This window comes from Pseudonaja textilis, chromosome 1 (assembly GCF_049901715.1).
Source record: "Pseudonaja textilis isolate UNSWEBS1 chromosome 1, rPseTex1.2, whole genome shotgun sequence".
Lineage (NCBI taxonomy): Eukaryota > Metazoa > Chordata > Lepidosauria > Squamata > Elapidae > Pseudonaja > Pseudonaja textilis.
This window is the reverse complement of record NC_141990.1, coordinates 43,719,879-43,740,609: the sequence shown is the minus strand read 5'-3', so window position 1 is coordinate 43,740,609 and position 20,731 is coordinate 43,719,879. Positions and strand designations below refer to the sequence as shown.

Below are 20,731 nucleotides of genomic sequence, written 5' to 3'. Positions count from 1 at the left end.
GGAACAATGGGAGGTGATCAGACTGTCCCAGGTGGGGAAGAGAGAGAACTCTGTATGCATCTTCAACATTAGTGTAGACCTGATCCAATGTTTTATTCCCTCTTGTATGACATAAAATACTCTGATGAAATTTAGGGAGTACTGTTCTCAAATTAGAGTGATTAAAATAATCCCAACAATGAAAGCAGCCTCAGGATGCAATGCTAATTGTTTGCTAATGGCTGCATATAGTTCTTTCATTGCTAGCTTGGCATTAGCATTGGGTGAAATTGGGCAGCAGTTATTATTAAAGAAATGAACTCCCTCAGTACATAAAAAGGTCTACACTTGATCATGAGGAATTCCATGTTAGCAGAGCAATGTTTCTCAACAATAGCAGAGTTTATGCACCAGGTTTTATTCACATAAATGCATAAACCCCCACCTCTGATCTTACTGGAGCCTTCCACTGTTCTGTCCAGCCATAGAGTATAGCGACCAGCTAATTCAATAGCGCTATTGGGAATGCCACTATTCACCATGTTTCCGTAAAAATGATGATGTTACAATCCATTAATCCTTTGTTGGTAGTAATATGAAGTCGAAGTTCGTCCATCTTATTTGCCAGAGACTGTATGTTAGCAAGAAAAATGCTAGGTAAAGAGAGCCGATGCGGCTTTAGCCTTAGCTTAGCTCTCAAACCTCCGTGCCTCCCTTGTCTTTGTTTATGATCTTTAATACTCTTGGTAGTGTTACTATTGTCTCTCTGGGATGCAAGTTTATTTAAGTTTTTTTTATTTATATAAAAATTCATATCCTAGCCTTTTAGTGCCTAGACACAGCCCAGAATGACCAACAGTACTTAAAACTAAGAGAAAATTAAACTCATTTAAAAGAAAGAAAAACAAAAACAAGACAAGACAAGAAACAACATAAAAAGTTGATGGATACAGTAGTAAAGGATAACATTAATACTCCCTGTGGTGGAAAAATGCCTTTTTGAATGGGGAGATCTTGACTGGTTGGCAGAGGAATGCCACAGAAGATGCCAACCTATTCTCTTGAAACCAGGTGCATCAAGGTGCACCTGGTTTCAACCAGCACAATCCCTATAAAACTAATATGTACAACCAGCACAATCCCTATAAAACTAATATGTAGTCCTACTGTCAACTGTCTGACTAGTGAATCCAAAAGAAAGAAATACCCTCTGGAGTTTCGAATTCTCAAAAGTAAAACTTTATTGGAGACACCATTTTGGTACTGAAGAATCCAAACCAGTTCTAGTTTTCCCACGCAACTACTTGCTTTGTTAAACAATACTTTCCCTTTCTCCCGACCCTTGGGTGATCATATTGTCCAATTATGAGATGTCCTTTTGTTATGGGAACAGTCCATCTCTTTCTCAAGCATCTGCAGAGATGACCTTGATGGTTGCCGAGCTTTCACGGTCCATGCACACATTCTCAGCATCCTATTTCCCCCTTCTCCTAGTTCATTGGCAAGTTGAAAATCATTAGGTTTGAAAGAAGTAAAGCAATTCAATCTTGACATCTACCTTCAAATGCCCACCAACATTCCTGCTGCTGCAGTTGGGATCAACAGCAGTTTCTAAGAATCTTCCAAAAGAGGTCTACAGTAAGTACAGCCTCTGACAATACATTATTATCTAGATGTAAATAAGGCAGATGTTACTATGGCCAATTTTGATTTTCTCAGGAATAAATGCAATTAGCTACCAACATATGATGGGAAAGACTAGATCCAGAAGCTTATTCAAGATGTAACCAGATTACCCTATTCCATAATCCCATTCCAAACTTGATCTGCTTCCTGATATACATTTCAAATCAGGTAAGCTTTAAAGAGCTTCATCCACCACAATTCTGACTTGTTGAATTGAAGCTTTTTAAGGTCAAAAGTATTCAGCTCACTTTCAGTGGGCAGATTTTATGCTGGTCCAATATTTCATGAGAGCCAACATAATCACTGAATTCATGAATGTGAAAAGGATCAGACCTGCCCTCTTTCTCTGCTGATGTGCTCAATTTCTACTGGATGAGAAAGAGAAAAAAAAGGCATGACAGCAAGTTCCAAAATTAGGCAGAAAATTCACAAGAATACTAAAATGCATATGTATATACTTTGAAAAAACTGCATATATTTTGAAAAACAGTGGAACCAAATTATACCATTTATAGTCCCTCATTTGGAATTCAATCATAATTAAACTGGAGCAAAAGCAATATAATGTTTTAACTGAAAACATTTTTTTGCTACTCGAGACCTTCTTATCTCAAAAGACCTTCATGAAAGACCAGAAATGAATTGTTACAGGTACATGCATAATTTACCAAGATGAGGAATTCAACATTTTTGAAGGTCTTATCAGCACATTTTATACTGCTTTTATACTGCTTTTCCCTTCCGCCCCGCCACTGAATTTCAAGGGGATAATTTGTAATTTTTTACCTCAGACAGGAGGCAATAGTTAATCACAAATAAAAAGGACACATTTTATAGCTCATGCATTTTCCTTTTGAGCATAAATCTTCTGTAAACTTACATTATAAAGCAGTGTATGTATGATGCATGTCCGCTGATGGCATCACAGTTGTGATGTTCACACAAGAAGGTATTAATTTAGTTTTGTTTACTGTATTGAGATTTATCAAATCTCATTTTTATTATTTCAATCCATATATCCACTCTTTTTTATATTAACAAACAATTATAGCCATGCTATATTTTATCTCAGGGAATGGAGAATCTCAAAACCAAAGAGTCTAGAACAATGAATTAATGATTTTCTTCTGAAACATAACCTCTTCTTGGTACCTAGGAAAAGTCTGCACATTCCTTCAGACTCTCAGTCACATAATTGTGTGCTAAAAATGAGCCACTTTAATTGAAACAATTAATTATGCAATCAGACAATGAGAAAACCTATTGGTATATGTTGTATTTGGACATATCTTATTCTGGCAGCTATTATATTATAGTCTATAGCAGTTTAAAACATGGCTATATCATTGTATTGGTCAATGGTATCAAAAGTCACTGAAAGACCTAGGAGTAGTAAGATGGGCACCAAATCCTGACTTTGTCTTGGATCATTGACCAGCATAACTAAAGTTGTCTGAACTTCACCTTTAACCTGACTGAAACAGGTCTATATCATGTGCTTTCTCCAAGTCCCTTTGAAGTTCACCATCCTATCTGGCAGTGCCATTTTCAGCTTGGGTTATCTCAAATTTCTATACTACTGGTTATACAGATAACTGCAATCCAAACTGCCATAAGTCACAGATTGCTCATTCATTTCTACTTGATATAAACACTGTTGTTAGAATTAAAAAAAAATGAGGAAAAATTTGTCCATTTGGTAAAACATATAGTTATAAAAATATATTATTTATATTTCCTATGGTAGGCAAGCTGACATTGTTCCCTCTATTTATTTAGATTTATAGCCCATCCTTAAGAACGAAATACGCACTGAATAGCTCAAGGCAGTGTACATTTCATTCTTTCCACCTGCCACGTCCTCACATTTCTCTTAACTAAGGGCTTTAAATCACTTTAAGTAGGATTACTGGGAAAAAAATAAAAGAGAAGTGCTTTTATACTATAAGCACAATGAAGCATTTCTAATTTTCATGAAAAACATGTTATTGAAAGAACAAGAGGTTCTGTCACGAGCTGGAAATTGCAAAATTGTCACGTGGGCTGCTGCTTGGAAAGCACAGCACAGAAACCAGGCTACAAGATTGGGGTGTCGAGGTTGGAGATTTTACTGGGAAAATGTGCATATGTGTGAATGTGTTTTTTAGTCTATTTCTTGTGGTAGCTTCGAAGGGAAGCCATTTTAATTAAAGTATACTGAGTATGTAGATCTTTCTTTGATGTGTATTTATGCGTGGTGCTAGTTGCCATATCCGTGTACATAAGAAAGATAATATTCTAAAGGATTTGCTGTTTGCTTATTCTTTACTTGATTTAATCAGTTCCAACATGGCTATCACTTATTGGCTGAAAGTGGTTGTGCTGTTCTTGCAACATTGTATTTATCTTGCAATACTATGTCATCTTTGCAACAATGTTTCCTCCGGTTCCTGGAAGATCATGTTAATGATTAAAAGGGTTCCTAAGGAACGTATAGACAAGCTTATTTCAAATGAACTTCTATTTCTAACACATGGATATTATATTGGTGGGTAGAGTTCAGCAATAAACCAAGCTGGAAAAAATTCTACAATTATAGTTTTGTCTTTTGTCTCAGATTATTTTTGTGCTTTCCCATGTATTATGTTATTAAATACCTGCATTCTAGAATTCATCCCAGCTGCTTTGTCAGTTATCTGTTATGTAATTTATTAGCACAGTCAGATTAACTTTCAGATCTCCAGCTACCTCAATGCACAGTGCTATTCTCGGATTTTCTATATCACAGGTGTCACACTCTTCACATCATGTTGCTGTCACGTGATGTTTCATGACTTTTTTTCCCATTTGTGGAGCTAGGGTGGGTGTGGCCTGTACATAATGCATCTGGCCCATCGGGTGCCAGTTTGACACCTGTTGAGGTAATTCCCCGTTAGGAGAATGAGCACATACAGGGAGACATAGTGAGAGAAGTGAAGAATAACACACACACAGCACACAGATACACTGTACAGTAAATGTAGGTTTTTACTTCCAATAAACATTTAAGCACAGTCCAAGATAAGTAGTCCAAAGTCATTCACAGGTAAGGCAGTCAGTGTTCAGTTCAGGGATAATCCAAATATCAAAGTCCAGTATCAAAAACAGTTCAGTAACAGACTTACATCAATGATCAGCAATAGTCATTTAGGAGGAATGGAAACTCACTCCAACAGAAGGAATAGATACTCACTGAGACTCTCTTCTGAGATTAAACAACCCAGGTTTCTGGCTCCATCTTATGGCCATTTGCGGAACTACACCCAATTACAGTTTTAGTATTCTCTTAAAGGCATGGTATTAAAATGTCTATCCTAGTTTATATATTTCCAACCCAAATAACTGTTAGGCAACTTACATTCCTAACATTCTCCCCATTTGGGTAGGACAATATATACAACCTTACATTCTAAGTCCATAACCCTTTTTACTTTCCCGACCTCTTAAAAAGCCATTTCAGGATTTTTAGAAATTCTATATTTTATTGCTACATCATGCTTGCAATATTTTTGCTGTATTGATTGCTATTATTATTGCTGCCTCTGAGTTGGTGCATCTGATTTTATATTGTTTTGCTTTTCAATAGTATTCTTTCACTGACTGAATTCTGCCTGAGAAATCCTGTTTTTTCAGTATATTCCTCTTGGGTATAAAAATACAACTAAGTAACTAACAAAACAAACAAACAAACAGCCTCTTCTCTGGCAAATAATTAAGGCTGGCACTTATACATATATGTACATACACGCACATACACACACAAACATCACTGTTTAGTTCAAAGAAATTGAACCCAAACTATTGATGACAATATTGGAAAGAGAGATGGTCATCTGAAGCTGCTGTTTCTTCTTTTTAAATCTTTATTTAAAAGCAAACAAGTTTAAAAAAATCTAAGAGAAAAAGGGCAATGGTGGCTGAGAAAAGTAGAAAGACAAGAAAGGCTTGTTCAGAAAGAAGTCTTGCTACAATGTGATAAAAGGAAAAGGGCATGACAAGAAAGCAAAGAGCAGATTTTTTTTCTCTCTGCAATCTCATTACATTAGCCATGGCTATTCGGCCATTATTCTTACATTTCTGGCTTATTCTTGTTAAGTGTGAGATAAAATTCTGAGGTAGTGATATTTTGACCTATGGAAACTGACATAAAAACCATAAAAGGATTTTCTCTAAAGAAATTTGGAGGATGATGCTAAAGAAACTCAGAAGGGCTCAGACAATAATGACTGAACAGCCACATAGAGGACCATGAAGGAAAAAAGAATAAATGGTGAGCAAATCCAATCAAGCCTACAAATCCAATCAAGATACAAAAAAGACAAGAAAGAATGGGACATACAGAGAGAATTGATGGCATTGGATAAGATACTATTAAGAACAGGGGAAAACAACCAAGAGAACATACAACTATCTAGTAGAATATAAAATGGAGGAGGAGCAAATCAAACAAGTAATGATAAAATGGGCTCAAAATTTCAGTTATAATATTGAGTTAGACAATTGGCAAAAGTTATGGGAAAGAAATAGAAAATTAACATTAGCAACTTTGTATAAAGAGAACCAATATAAAATGTTTTACAGATGGCATTTTCGTCCAACTGGATTGGCCAAAATTAGCAAAAGTATATCACCACCTTGTTGGAAATGTAACATAGAGATGGGGACCTATTATTATATGTGGTGGAAATGTATAAAAGCAAAACAATACTGGTGGAAAATAAAGGTTTGGATAAAAGAGATGGTTAACCAAAAATAGAGTTCTGACCAGAAACATTCTTACTGGGAATTATTAATGAGAAATACAGTAAAGGAACAATATATTTAATGATACATATAATAAAAGCTGCGAGATTGGTGTATGCCCAAAACTGGAAGAATGAAGAAAGTGAAATAATAAGGAAAATATTAGTCTGTGCAGAGATGGACAGACTAACTTTAGAAATCAAAGATAAGGGTGAGACAGAGTATTATGAAGTCTGGAGTAAAATGTATCAATGGCTAGAGTGAAGGAAAAAGAAAGAAAGGGTTGACGCTTTAAAGGAATGAAAGTTAAAGTTTTGTAAACCAAAGAGAATGGAATATAATGGACAAATACCAGATGATACGAATACATGAGTATAAAAGATGGTTGTAAATATGCATATAATTGCATATAAAGGTATATAAATGTAAATAGAAATAATATGCGGCTAGCACTATACTAATAACATAAGGGAAAAAGGAAATGAACTGTTATGTGTTTCTCTGTAACATAGTTTATATGGCCAAAATGATGGCCAAGAAAGTTGCACTTTCAATTGTTTTTAATGTTTATTCAATAAAATTTATTTTAAAAAAACAGTTCTTGCTATTAGGAAATTCCCCATACAATGTATCTAAACCTATTCCACTGTAGTTTCAACCCTTTGGTCCTGCCCTCTGGAATGGCAGAGAAGAAGTCCATCTCCTCTTTTATATGACAACACTTTTTAGATATCTGAAAATTGCGGTCACATTTCACATTTCACTTCTTTCTGCACACCAAGAGTTCCTTTAAATGGAGTTGATTTCTCATCAGCTGAACATCTTGGTAGCTCTCCTCTGAAACACAGTCCAATCAATTACTGTCTATTTCAGGCTGTGGTGCTCAAAACTGGCTAGATCACACAAAGTGAAATCTGACCAAGGCAAAATACAACAAGATATTTACTTCCCATGCTTTTCTTAATTGTTGTATTCATTCTTTTAAATACATTGTAATTTTCTAGGGCTTCATTCTTGACATGTGTATTATCCTGCCAGGTCTCACCAACGCTTATGACATCATTTTTTTCTTCCTGTGTTAGAATTTCAAGATCTTCCTACTTGTTTCCTACACTTTATGTACTGATGTAGAAACATATGAAATTGTGATTGTGTCCTATCTTCAGTGGTGGGATTCAAAGATTTTTACCACTGGTTCGATGGGTGTGGCTTGGTCAGTGCGCTTTGCGAGCATGCAATACTTTGTGTGTGTGCCAAATACATACTTTGCACAGGCATAGAGGCGTTTGCACGGGCACAGAGGCATTCCAACTCACCTCCTGCAAGCCTGCACTCTCCCTGTCGCTTCAGCAGCTGTTGCACAGCACTCTGTTGTGCCGCGCAAAGCAGCTGTGCTTCAAAAGCAGGGAATAAAGGTGAGTATGCGAGCTCAGGCAGGCAGGTGGGCCCAACAGCAGAGTGGCAGAGACAACCGGTTCAGTCTCCGCTGCTCATTGGCGCTACCAGCTCGGCCGAACCGGTAAAATACCACTACTGCCTATATTGACTTTACTTCATTCATTTCCTATTAATCTTTTAGTCCTGCTTTATCTTGCTGCTTTTCCTATTGTATCCTATGTCTTTGGTAGCATTTTACTTCTAGGCTTTTCTATATTTTCCCTTTGTTCTGATTTTATTTTGTAAACATGTCCTTCCTAGTGTGTGTAAGATGTTACCCGTGTTTGCCTAAGAATCTTTGATGTAAAAGTCCATGGTCAAATTATCTAAACCTTCTCAGTGGCATCTTCTCTTAGCTAATTTGTTTATTCCTGGAATCCTGTTAATAACAGAACAACAGAGTTGGAAGGAACCTTGGATATCTTCTAATCCAACCCCCTGCTCAAACAGAAGACCCTGTATCATTCCAGACAAGTAGCTGTCTGTTTCTTCTTAAAAACCTCCAATGATGGAACACCCACAACTTATGAAGATAAGCCAGTCCCCTGGTTAATTATTCTCAATGCTCTTGTTCTTTCTTCTTTGTTTCTTGTTCTTATGCTATATCTCTTCTCTCTATATATATCTAGAGTAAACATCTGATATTGATTTCTCATTCCCCTTTTCTGTACTTTTCTTGCTCACAAACTTCTCATCTTCCATGTAAAATTCTTTATTCTATTCTCTTTAACTTCTTCCTCAATAGATAAGATAACCTTTATTGTCACTTTTTTCTGTGAACACACTGGCACACATTAAAAAATGAAATTCTGATGCCTGCTCTCTTCAGACAAGGAGGCAACATTACACACACACACACACACAAAGTTTCCTTTGCTGTCTATATTACTTGGACAGTTGCTGTGGATTTCTGACAAGCTCCTTCTGTCAAACCAGCGTTTACTTTCCCTGTTCAGTCATTCAGTGAGGTGACTGCTAGCAAAGACTGCTGCAATCACACACAAACGACAATCAGCCACAATGAGTTGTAGAATAGGCTATCAACAACAGTCAGAAAACAGTTAGCAGCAGTATAGGTAGTCCTCAATTTATGACCACAACTGAGCTCAAAATTTCCATGGCTAAGCAAGACATTTGCTAAATGAGTTTTGCCCCATTTTACAAATTTTCTTGCCACAGTTGTTAAGTGAGTCACTGGAGTTGTTAAATTAGAAACATGCTATGGCTTACCCATTGACTTTGCTTGTCAGAAGGTTGCAAAAGGTGATCACATCACCCCCTGACACTGCAATCGTTATAAATACCAAGCATCTGAATTTTGATCACATGACCATAGATGATGCCGTAGGTGTGAAAAACAGTTCTAGGTCATTTTTTCATTGCTGTTGTAACTTCAAATGGTCACTAAATGAATGGTTGTAAATCATGAACTACCTGTAGCAGCCACCTATTTGTTAGCCATCTCCATTTAATTCTTCCACTCTTTTCTTTTTCTTCTTCCTTTTCCCTCTCCTCAATTAAAGTTCCACAGAGAACTCCCATATTTGACCTCCTTGAGTGATAGCCTAAACTTGGAATGATTTGGGGTCATTGATCTGAGCTCACCAACATTGTAAGCACAATACAGAAAAGATATGCTGCTAAAGTAAAATCTCTCTCTTTTGCATACACAGAATTTTTACATGGAGAGCATTCAAAAATGGAGTCTGAAATCCTTTAGTCCATGTTATTACTTCAGAATACCTCTTGCACATTCTGATGACATGTTGTCACAAATCAAATAAATCATCACAAAACATTGCTCTTGTTTTCTGCTCCATGAAGTTATCTACTACTTTCTTCTACCATCTTGTCAGGAAATGTGGGTTGAAGTTTATTGGTGTGTTACAGAGCAAGACGGACATTTCTTTCCCATTAGAACTGGAACCCATAGTTCTCTCCACATAATGTCAGTCCTTAATCTCCTAACCACAGCTGCATTTCCCACCTGCCTCCCTTTGCCTACTTAGTTCTGGATGTGGGCAAATGATAGTTGGAAAGGTGAAAATAACAGTCCAGATTTATGAAGATAAGTGGTTAGTATCAGCAATATCAATGCATTAAGAACAATGAGTTGTTTGATTATTCAAGCATAACTTCCGTTTAAATCCACCTGTTATTTCCACCTACTATCCATCTTATTTCCTGAAGCTCAAAGTATTCCAATAGGTAACCAAATAGATGAAGTCCTAAGATGTGATCATACAAGGATGGTTGAAGCATTAACTTCAAGTGGTGCTTATCTATATCTATAATGCAAATGTTTAGGATACAACCTGGCACACCAGAAAAATTTATCAGGGTCCATATGGCTTTAATGTCTGATTCCAGAAGATAACTCAACTCCAGAGTCACTCTCTTTCCTCATTGGCCTCCTAAACAAGCTGGTTTATATGAGTGAGATTCCATGATCCCCAAACAGGGTCATGGCAGGAAGTAGATTAGTTGAGGATGTGATTCTTTGGGATTGAAGACTCTCTGTCTTTTTAACATTTCTCCCAATGTTATCATGGCCTAATGTTATCTCTCCCATTTCTATGAGGAAGGATGTTTTCTTTTTAAGCAATAAAAAGAATACTGTATGTTCTTCCTGTACTTGGATATAGAAAAGTGTTCTAAATCATACTCTTCTTTTTTTAAAAGAATAAACATATGGTTGCTCTGTTCACTACATAATCATTATATAAATGCTAAAAATAATATTGTCCGGAATCTCTAGGAATCCAAATGCTGTTATACAGTCCCCAACATTTTGTTGAGAATGAAAAAAATGTTGATATGAGATTTTTAAATAAGTTTGATTTCTGTCTCACTCAATAGGTACCTACCCTGCTTATTATATTATTATAAAACATAATAAAAAGCCTACAAATAAATATGGCATATATTTAGAGATAGAATGGATAATGAATATGTAATCCTCTTATATTAATATATTTAATGGTCACATTATTGTTTTGCTACATATATGTGTCTTTGAGTTTTGTAAAGTATTTCACTTTTACAAATAAAAACAGAAATAAGTATTTGAACCCAGAAAAATGCAATTAGAAACATGAACCAGATGGATAAAAGTATAAATCAAAGAAGATCATGATATGATACTAATTAATTAATTAATTAATTAATTAATGAACAGGCTCTGACTTGCTTTCAGATCACTGCCCAATGTATTAATGAAATCTAATTTGAGTTTACCCAAATTACAGAATATGTATTTGGTGAGAGAAGACCTGCTTCATATGCTGAAGCCTCCAGATTAAATTTAAAGGATGTCCAAATGCAGAAAGTCTTTCATTTGAAATATGGGATTATATTAGGTAAAACCGAGAATTATTATTCCTGCAGCTAACTTCCTGCATCCCTTTTAATCAGTTCTCCTACCATTCCATGTTTTTGTTATAATCGTAGTTGTGGTCCTGTCTGTGGGTTTGAATATCAAATATGATCTCAGGGCACAACTGCCTCTATGACCTTCTCACCCACAGGATAATAATTAAGATATAGCAGAAGTATGGAATGCCCCAAGGACGGGATGTTCTGGTTGGTGGCAATGTGTGCACGTCATCAAAGGGATAAAAACAAGCCGCTTGTCCACTACGGTAGTTAGTCATTTAAAAAGTAAATAACAATCAGAATTTATTTCTTTCTGACTTAGCATTCTGGGTAAAGTATTGAGATCTTCCAGTTTCAGGATGCCCTCCATGTATCAGATCTTACTCTTTGCAACCTGTGTCTTCTTCTACTTCATACCTGGAGGTAAGCTTTTTTTTCCTCCCCCAAAAAGTTTAGGAGAAAGGAATCTAAACAAAAATGTCAAATGCAATAAGATCATCTGATCAGCAGAACCATTTTTTTATTTATTTTGATTTGTCAATCACTTACAAGATAATAGGTATAAGTATATACATAGTTATGAATACATGAAATGGGTACATATAAGAAAAATAAAAGAAACAATAGGACAGGGACGGTAGGCACGTTGGTGCACTTATGCACGCCCCCTACAGACCTCTTAGGAAAGGGGTGAGGTCAATAGTAGACAGTCTAAGGTTAAAGTTTTGGGGGTTTAGGGAAGAAACCACAGTCATTTCCTGCAACCAATTTTGGTGCGGTTAAGATGACATTAAGATGGCAGACTTCACTTCCTGGATATTGTTCTGCTTCAGACTCAACATATTCATGCTGGTTTGAATTGGAATTGGTTTAGTGGTAAGTAGCAATGCAATCCAAAGCAAAGGGACAGAGACTCATCTGTGCCGGTACATTCATGCTCTGGACAAATACAGGAATGCAAGTTGTAATCTGAGAGCCAAATAGCTTAAGAGTTTGGTCTGAGTTAAACAGAGCACAGGTTCAGAATAGCAAATATGATCTCAATACAGTCCAAGAGTCATAGATCAAACAGGTTAGTCAGCTACTCCGGATCAAAGAGCCAAGATCATGGAGCACAGTAAGAAGCAAGGACTCAGAAATGGAAATGCAATAGATGGACTGGCTGATGGCCACTGCTTTGAAATTGGCTAGATGCAGGTGTGGCTCAGTTATAGGCTTTGGCACTTTGGTATCTTGAGCAGACCATATATATCTCTGAAGCTGATGATTCATTTTGGGACTAGGAGCTCTGCCAGGATCTGTCCCTTCATCACTTGATCCCTCTTGCAGCTGCTTCAGTTAATTTTGTGCTGAGAACTTCTGAATTCTGCTTACTGCTGAGGCTGGCAGCAGCTTCTGAGTCTGATGAGTCCAGATTCATTCCAGTTATCTTCAAGCACAGGGTAGACATGTGCCTGGATGCTTTAACCTGGATTTCTGCCTTGAACATTGGTCGGGTTCAATGATCTAAATGGAGCTGTTCAATTGTATGATTTATGAATGTTGTTTGACAATAGCTTGAGATATTCAAAGATAACCTTCCTTCAAAAAAGACAAGGGACTTCCTATTAGTTCAATATTTAAGCATGAAAAAGAAACATGAGAAATATGTGTTGCCCTTCCAACTACTATAGCATCATCAGCCAAGTGTACCCTGATGCATTCTGATCACTGCAGTCTACGGAAGTGTATTCATTTGACCAATATTCCCTGCTAAATACTATATATTTTATCATTCTTTATATAGCATATTGCATATACTTTTATTGTGTCTTTGATTGTTGTGAGCTGACAGAATAGTTAGAGTTGGGTAGCATACATATTTCATGGTTCATTACATAGTCAGCCAGATGTTTGATATGGATTTGATATACTGTATTTACCAACCTATTGAGCCTTTCCCAAAGACCTGGGATAGATAATTATTAACAATACTTCAGGCATATTTTATAAGAAAAGATCAATCTATTGTATATCAGAAGACTGAACTGTTAAGCTGTTAGTTTCTTATAACCCCTTAATGTATTAATTAGTAATAGAAAATGTGCCTACAAAATATGTCCAAATGTATATTTCCCAGTTTAGATAACTTTGTTTACAAGTCCAAGGCAAATATCTGAAGAGTAGTCCTAAAGGTGCTTTTTCCCCCCAAGAACCATCCAGTCAGAATTGAAGAAATTTCTTGAATGAGAAGCAAAATGTCTTCAAAAAAAAAACAACCCCAGAAAGTCCAGTTGCCTCTTGGGGGAAAAAAAAGCACCTTTGGGACAACTGAATAACTGAGAATCTCCATAGATATCTGAAGAGTTCAATCTTGAATTATTTTTAGTTTCATATCCAATTAATGTGAAATGGTGGTTTCTTTACTGTTCTAACTGTAACAAATAATATCCTTGTTTTCCTTTAAATAGAAATTAGCTAGTATTAATTAGAATCATATTAAATGGATTAGTAGGGAACCCTTGCCATAAATATATTCCACCTGCTTAACTAAGTTATTTATGCTCTCTGAATAATACCTAGAATTAAAAATTGGTTCGAATTACAATCCTTTGCAAACAAGTTTCAAATAACTTTATTTAAACAGGATTTGGAGCACCACAGACCCCTGCAGCCAACCATCAGACTGCAAGTAAGTTTTCTTACTCAACGTTTTCCATTTAATGCTAAATGATCTATATGACTACAAGGAGCTACAATTTGCTCCTGCAGTAATGTACAGCTTCTGCTGGTTTGAGGGCCACGCCCCATTTCATCTTATGTATTAAGGTTTGCATTCCAAAAATGGGAGAACTCCTTTGGGGGAGGCTTTCAGATGATCCAAACAGAAGGCAAATGATTGCTGATTTCTCTTAAAAATCATATTACAGGTAGTCCTTGACTTACAACAGTTCATTTAATGACCATTTAAAGTTATAACAAGCATTGAAAAAAAGTGACATGACTATTTTTCACATGCATGACCATTGCAGCATCCCCATGGTCACGTGATCAAAACTCAGACACTTTGGCGACTAACTCATACTTATGACGGTTACAGTATCCCAATGTCATATGATCAACTTTTGTGACCTTCTGGCAAACAAAGTTAATGGAGAAGCCAGATTCACTTAACAACTGTTTTACTAACTTAACAACTGCAGTGAGTGATTCACTTAACAACTGTGGCAAGAAAGGCCATAAAACGGGGCAAAATTCACTTAACAAATGTCTTTCTTATCAACAGACATTTTGGATCCAATTGTGGTCACAAATCAAGGACTTCCTGCAATGTTCCCTAGGCTAGAAAAGCCCTTTTGGGAAGTCCTTTGCAGCTCACAAAAGATAATTTTCTGGATCTCAATTTTTGCATATTGAACTGTGGTTCTAGGTATTCTAATCTGGCATAAATTCCTGTGATTTAGGCAGGGGAACTTTTGAGATGTTGATTTGCACAGAAGAACCAGTTTATGATGGGGGATTGGGGAAGAGATCAGCATTTTCCTTTGGAGTTCCATTATACTATTTTTCTGCTTGTGAAGTGGATTTGTAGTCCCATACCAGAATACAGCTCCAGATGATGTTTCTTCTTCCCCGCTGGTTTGTATGCTTATGTTTTAGGTCATGCCTTTGCTCTGAAGATAGGACGATTTAGAATAGTGGTTCTCAACCTCAACATCTCTAAGATGTGTGGACTTCAACCCCCAGAATTCCCAACCAGCATGGTGGGTGAGGAATGTTGAACGTTGAAGTTGACATATCTTCAAGCTGCCAAGGTTGAGAGCCATCTTTACATTCTGATAGTGTCAGTGGCATCTCCCAGCAGCATGCTGACTGGGGAATTCTGGGAGTTGAAATCCACACATTGTCAGGGTTCTGGCAGTTACTTCAATTAAATCATGAACCTCGAGCCAAACTCCCAAAAATGTTTTATGAGTTGACACACATCTTAAAGTTGCTGATACTGAAAACCACTGATATAGAAGAACATTAGCTCTATTTCCAAGGTCAAAGCATTTTTTAGTAAGTCATTTTGAAGTCAAGGACATACAGTGAATCTAACGAATAAAAGTAGTAACAAAAACAATAACCATTCAGCTTATGGACCTCTTCATACAAAGATCCTTCCATTCTGGTTTAAGTGTGTTGTGCAAAGGCCATAGAAAACTGAAACCCAAATAATTAATCTTCAATATTAATTTCCAAACAGCCAATCTGCAATGCCGAATGTGCACAATCCTTCGCCCAGGAGACCTCTGCTTCCCTTACATTTCCTGCCCAATTACTGGAAAACAACAAACCTGCCATGCTCTCACCGTCTATTTCAGTAAGAAATCTAAGTTCCTTTCTTTAGGTCTATTTATACAGCGGGATAACACATTCATATGATTCAGACTTGCTCATTATTATTAGCATGGCTGCCTTCCACCCTGCATTTAGTTTCTCCTCTATCATTATCTACATAAACTTTTCAGTTACCTGTTTTGATATGGTATAATGGCAGCCCTACCTAACAGAAGCTTCCTTCATTGCACTTTTCAATCTATTGATTTTTCAATTCATGCATGTGTGAATGAATGAATGAATGAATGAATTCTTTATTGGCCAAGTGTGATTAGACATACAAGGAATTTGTCTTGGTGCATATGCTCTCAGTGCATATAAAAAGAAAAGATACATTCATCAAGAATCATAAGGTACAACACTTTTATATATTTATTTGATTTATATTGCTGCCTATTTGCTCATGGAAACTCAAGGCAGCTTACACAATGGAAAATCATATTTAAAACAAAAAATAAAAATAAAAACAATAAGAACTAACAAAAAGAATCAGATAAATTAGTAAAGTACAATAGAACAAAATTTGGGAAAACCAGATGTGATAGTCATGGGGTACAAATAAGGAATCAAGTCATACTAGGAAACAGTCAGTGTGTACAGTGGGTGTGTATATGCATAGGGACATGTCTTTGTGTATTCCTTTCACACACTGGCATGAGCAATTTTATTCAAAGTGAAGAAATACAACCAAAAAGCCCATAGGAACCTGACAAAACCAAAGATATAAGCAAACAAAACAAAACAAATAACAAACAGGTGATACAGTTAAAATGAGTTTGGGGCAACATCAATTAGTAAAATTGGCCATCTTTTTCTATGCTTGCAAACCTCTCTTGGCTCCACCACCTCCATCCATCACTTCATACCTTGCCTTTTGTTCTTTATCATTTTCAGGAGTTCATAAACCCCCATCTCACCAAGACTTGCTCAGTCTTCCTCTTCCTCTCAATCCACATTTGTTTTGTGATTCAGTTCTCATTTTTCACTCTAAATGATCAACCACTTCAATGCACTGCTTTTGTACTGGTCACTTTTGTATTCAATCTACATTCATTTCTTATTTGTTCCATTTTAACCCTATTTCTTTGTATTTTACCATGCACACACTTATCTATTATCTTATTCCCATTGCATATGAAATACCTAACACTCATTTTCATATAACAAAGTAGACAGAAGCATACAGTGGTTAGTAAGCCATACTACCAAGGAACACTAATTTGTTTACTTGATCATCATTTATTCATACCTTGCAATCACTTACTTCATGTTCCTGTCAAACACCATTACCCTGATATTTGATGAATTAATTTTCATGCCCGTATCACTTTCACATCATGCAATTTACCTAATTATTTGATACAAACTGTTGAATTCTCAGACCAAAATATGGCATCACTGTATACAAAGTACATATATATTCACGTCTCCAAGTAAAATACAAACTTATATCTCAACAACCATTATTTATGCTTCTATCTATAAATACTTTAAACAATCACAATATATTCCAATGTTAAATACCAAGATATACAGTATTGTATTAACTGCTAAGAGTTGGCTGATTGTAACAGGATACAAATGTAATCAACTAATCATCCAACCAACCAATCACCTGAGCCTCATATATCAATACTACAATTTCTGCTAATGTTCTCCTTAAGGGAGATGGGCAGTCCAGAAACTAATAGACAGATAGATAGATAGATAGATAGATAGATAGATAGATAGAGAGAGAGAGAGAGAGAGAGAGAGAGAGAGAGATGGATTCTGTGATGACCCAGGGTGGGATACAAGAGCAACGAAGTCACAAAAACAGGTAAAGTACCTTTAATTCCTTCAACTTGGCTTCAAAGGTCCAATTATCATTAATTGGAGAAAAAAACTCCCCCACAAACAGTTGCAAAAAGGAAGAACTTCCATTCAAACTCAAAATACATATAAACTATAAATAGAAAAAAACAACACAAACCACAATGAAGCAATTAATGAGACAAGGCAAGATAAGGGCTTGAAGGTGTCCACAGATATCAAAATACACACACTGGGAAGGACGCCAGAATTCAGATAAGAACTGAAAGACTAGAATTATTTCATGCTTTGCTTCCAGCACTGGACCATGTGCAGTTTGTCCTTTTAAACAGTCCCCACAGCTGTAGCCTATGAAGGGGATCAGGGCCCTTTCTTCCCCGTAGTCCATGCCATTCACATTTCTCCCTTATCCGCTCCTCTCTGCATGCCCTAGGATGAAGAGGAGATGGGCTTGGGTCTTCCTCTGAATGCCCAGCTGGCCTGTGCTTTTCCCCAGTTTCCTCCACAACCTCCAGCGCCACACTCCCGCTCCCTATTGGTTGTTCCTCCTCTCCCTCGGAGTCAGATTCTAACAGGGGCATGACAGATTCATTCTTATGCATGGCTTACTTCATTATGTACTATCCTTGTTGAATTCAGCAACCACGCTTCCATTCCATATTTGTACAAATAATTAAAGTCTCCACTTTATTATACTGTTCAGTATATTTTGTCTCAGTCAATAGCTGTACAATAAAATGTCCTCACTTTCTCACTTTTCTTTAAGAATTCCCCTTGCTTGCATAAATTTGCACTGAACTTCCTAAATATCATTGATTGTCACCTCTCCTAACCTTTGATCAGAATTCTATCAAAACCATCTGACACTAACATACTAATGATCCTGTATTGTTGTTAACCACTTTTGCACTTTTCCCCATGTATAGAGGAACAGTAACAACTTCTTTTAATTGTCAGGCACAGATCCAGTCTTCCCATACATATTAAACCAGTCATACTACCACTCCATAAGCAGAATTTCAATATTATCATTGCACTGGTAACTCAATTTTCATCATTTTTGGACTCTAAAATTTATAACATTTACTTCAATCACAGTACAGCAGCATGTCACTGTCATTCCTACACAAATTTGTAACATTTTTTCATACATTCCCTCATTTCAGTTTCATCCCAACAATTTCATCATTTTTTATTTTTAATACCATTCACCCTATCGGAGGGTTTCTTTTTTTTTCTTCTTTACCTATTTCCAGAATATATTTTTATTTCCATCAAAATCTCTTTGCATTTTATCTATTTAAATCTATTTTTATGTCTTTCATTACAATGATCTATTTCTTTTCATGCGCATTATACAACATCCTTCTCTTCTCATCCTTATTTTTTTTGTATCAGTCATCAATGGAACAATTTTTCAATGCCTTTTCAATGCTAATTTTTCACTTCATAATTCCATGAAGCATCCTTTTTCATATTGCCCAAATCCAATTTCTTAGCAATAATTCAAGGCTAGATTAGATAATCCTTGTAGTTCCTTCCAACTTCAGAATTTTCTGATTTTATAAATATGTAAGTAATTTAGCCTGTCTTCTTTCAGATTTATTTGTACTTCCAATTATAATCAACAACCCCAGGATTTCCTGTTGATATGTCATTCAATCCTAAAATCTCTTATAAATTGCATTATCAATGCAATGAGTGGCATATAAATTGAGTGAGATGAGTGGCATATAAATTTAATAAATAAAATAAAATAAATCCAGTCCTGCTTAGCCTTTTCAGTTCAATGAAGTGCGGTGGGATGGTGTCACCTGCCAGAGATTAGTATATGGAAATTCTTATCAATCTGGGCTTTTAATGTAATTTCCACATACAAAAGATTTGCTTTTTCTTTTGCTCTCTTTGGCTTGTTACTAGAATGGAGCGCAATTACTCATTTTGTTTCTTCCTTCTCCCTACCTTCATTTTAGATGGAGAGCTTCAACAAAGAATCCTGTCCTGCAAGCTCAGGTCAGCGGCAAAATGTGGCAGTTTTGATGAATTCCCAGAGAAAGGCATTCGGTTTGAATATCAGTGCTGTGAAAATAAAGACTACTGCAATGAAAATTTATAGAGAGCTGAAATGTCTGAAGATGCTCCCTCCAGCAACAGATGTGCATGCATTTCTGCTTGTTTTATTCTGTTTCCTTTCTCCTCCCCCAATTTTCCTATTTCAAGTTATAGTTCAGGTTGTGGTTAGACACATTCACAAACAGGACAGGTCTATGGAGATTTTCAATCATCCAGGTCATGGTTGTGCCAAAGATGCTGTTCAGAAGAGAACTAGATCTTCTTGGTTTTTTCCTCCCTTGAAAACATTATCTTCTCATCCAAAAAGCTTCTTCAATTTTGGCCAGATCTGAAGAAGCTTCTTGGATGAGAAACAAAACATTTTAAAGGAAAAAACCAAAAGAAATAAAGTCCATTTGCCTTTTGAACAGCACCTTTGGGACACAACAAAAACAGTTACTCAGAATCTTGAGAGTTCCTATCTTTCTTACATGATAACATGATAAAAAGTGCAATGTCCTTATAGTTTTGATTGTAGAAGAAACTCATTCATGTGGCCCAAGATAATTAGTTACCCAGGGATGCTTAGGGGATCTTCCATTAACATATATCTCTTTGGGTATAAGAGTTCCATTTTAGCATAAATGTTCACCCTTAAAGCAGCATCTTTAAAGCTTGCAGCACAATAGAAAGAGAAAGATATACAGGAGAATTTCCAGAAGGGAGCATTCTGGAAGGAAGTCAATTTTAGTTTTATTGGGACTTGCACGTAGAAATGTAAAAGACTTAAAAGGGTCACTGGGGATAGCTAAAATCAGCAGGAGTTTTTAGGCATGGATTATGGTTTGTGTTGAAACAACTCCCTCCTTCTAAAATTAGAGTTTGTCTACGTCCTAAGAGCCAAGGCTGATGTGTACATGGGACAGAAACTGTTGTTGGAAGCTTTTTCTCCAGAGAAATCTGTCTGAGAGCTACGTGTTTTCATCACCATCTGAATATTCCCTTAATCTATCAGATTTATAGACTGTTGCAAATAAGACCTGATTTATTATAATGCTGTATTTTTTCTGATTGGGAATATAGTGACCTGTTTATGGTGATTTTTCTTCTTTTCTTCTTTCTTTTGTAAGCCACCTTGGGCACTTTGCAAAATCAAAAGGAGGATTAGAAATAAATAAAAAATAAAAAGTCCACTAAATAAAAGTTATAGTGCAATATGGTATACGGTATAAGATTATTCCAAATCTTTCCATTTCCTAACTCAACT

At 36.2% G+C, this 20,731-nt stretch overlaps 1 protein-coding gene across 1 annotated transcript; it reads left to right on the top strand.

Moving 5' to 3' along the window:
* The first annotated feature begins 11,597 nt into the window (after positions 1-11,597).
* LOC148127587 (uncharacterized) lies at positions 11,598-20,175 on the top strand. Its single transcript, XM_087925097.1, has 4 exons — positions 11,598-11,661; positions 13,865-13,909; positions 15,467-15,583; positions 19,386-20,175. The coding sequence occupies exons 1-4, from the start codon at positions 11,598-11,600 to the stop codon at positions 19,526-19,528; spliced, it is 369 nt and encodes a 122-aa protein (XP_087781223.1). The 3' UTR covers positions 19,529-20,175.
* The last annotated feature ends 556 nt before the right edge of the window (positions 20,176-20,731 follow it).

Excerpts from the sequence above, each read along its gene's own strand:
- LOC148127587 (XM_087925097.1), top strand. The coding sequence starts at position 11,598 with ATGCCCTCCATGTATCAGATCTTACTCTTTGCAACCTGTGTCTTCTTC. Across the intron at positions 11,662-13,864 it reads CTTCTACTTCATACCTGGAG|GATTTGGAGCACCACAGACC; the intron begins GTAAGCTTTTTT and ends TTATTTAAACAG. Across the intron at positions 15,584-19,385 it reads TGCTCTCACCGTCTATTTCA|ATGGAGAGCTTCAACAAAGA; the intron begins GTAAGAAATCTA and ends CCTTCATTTTAG.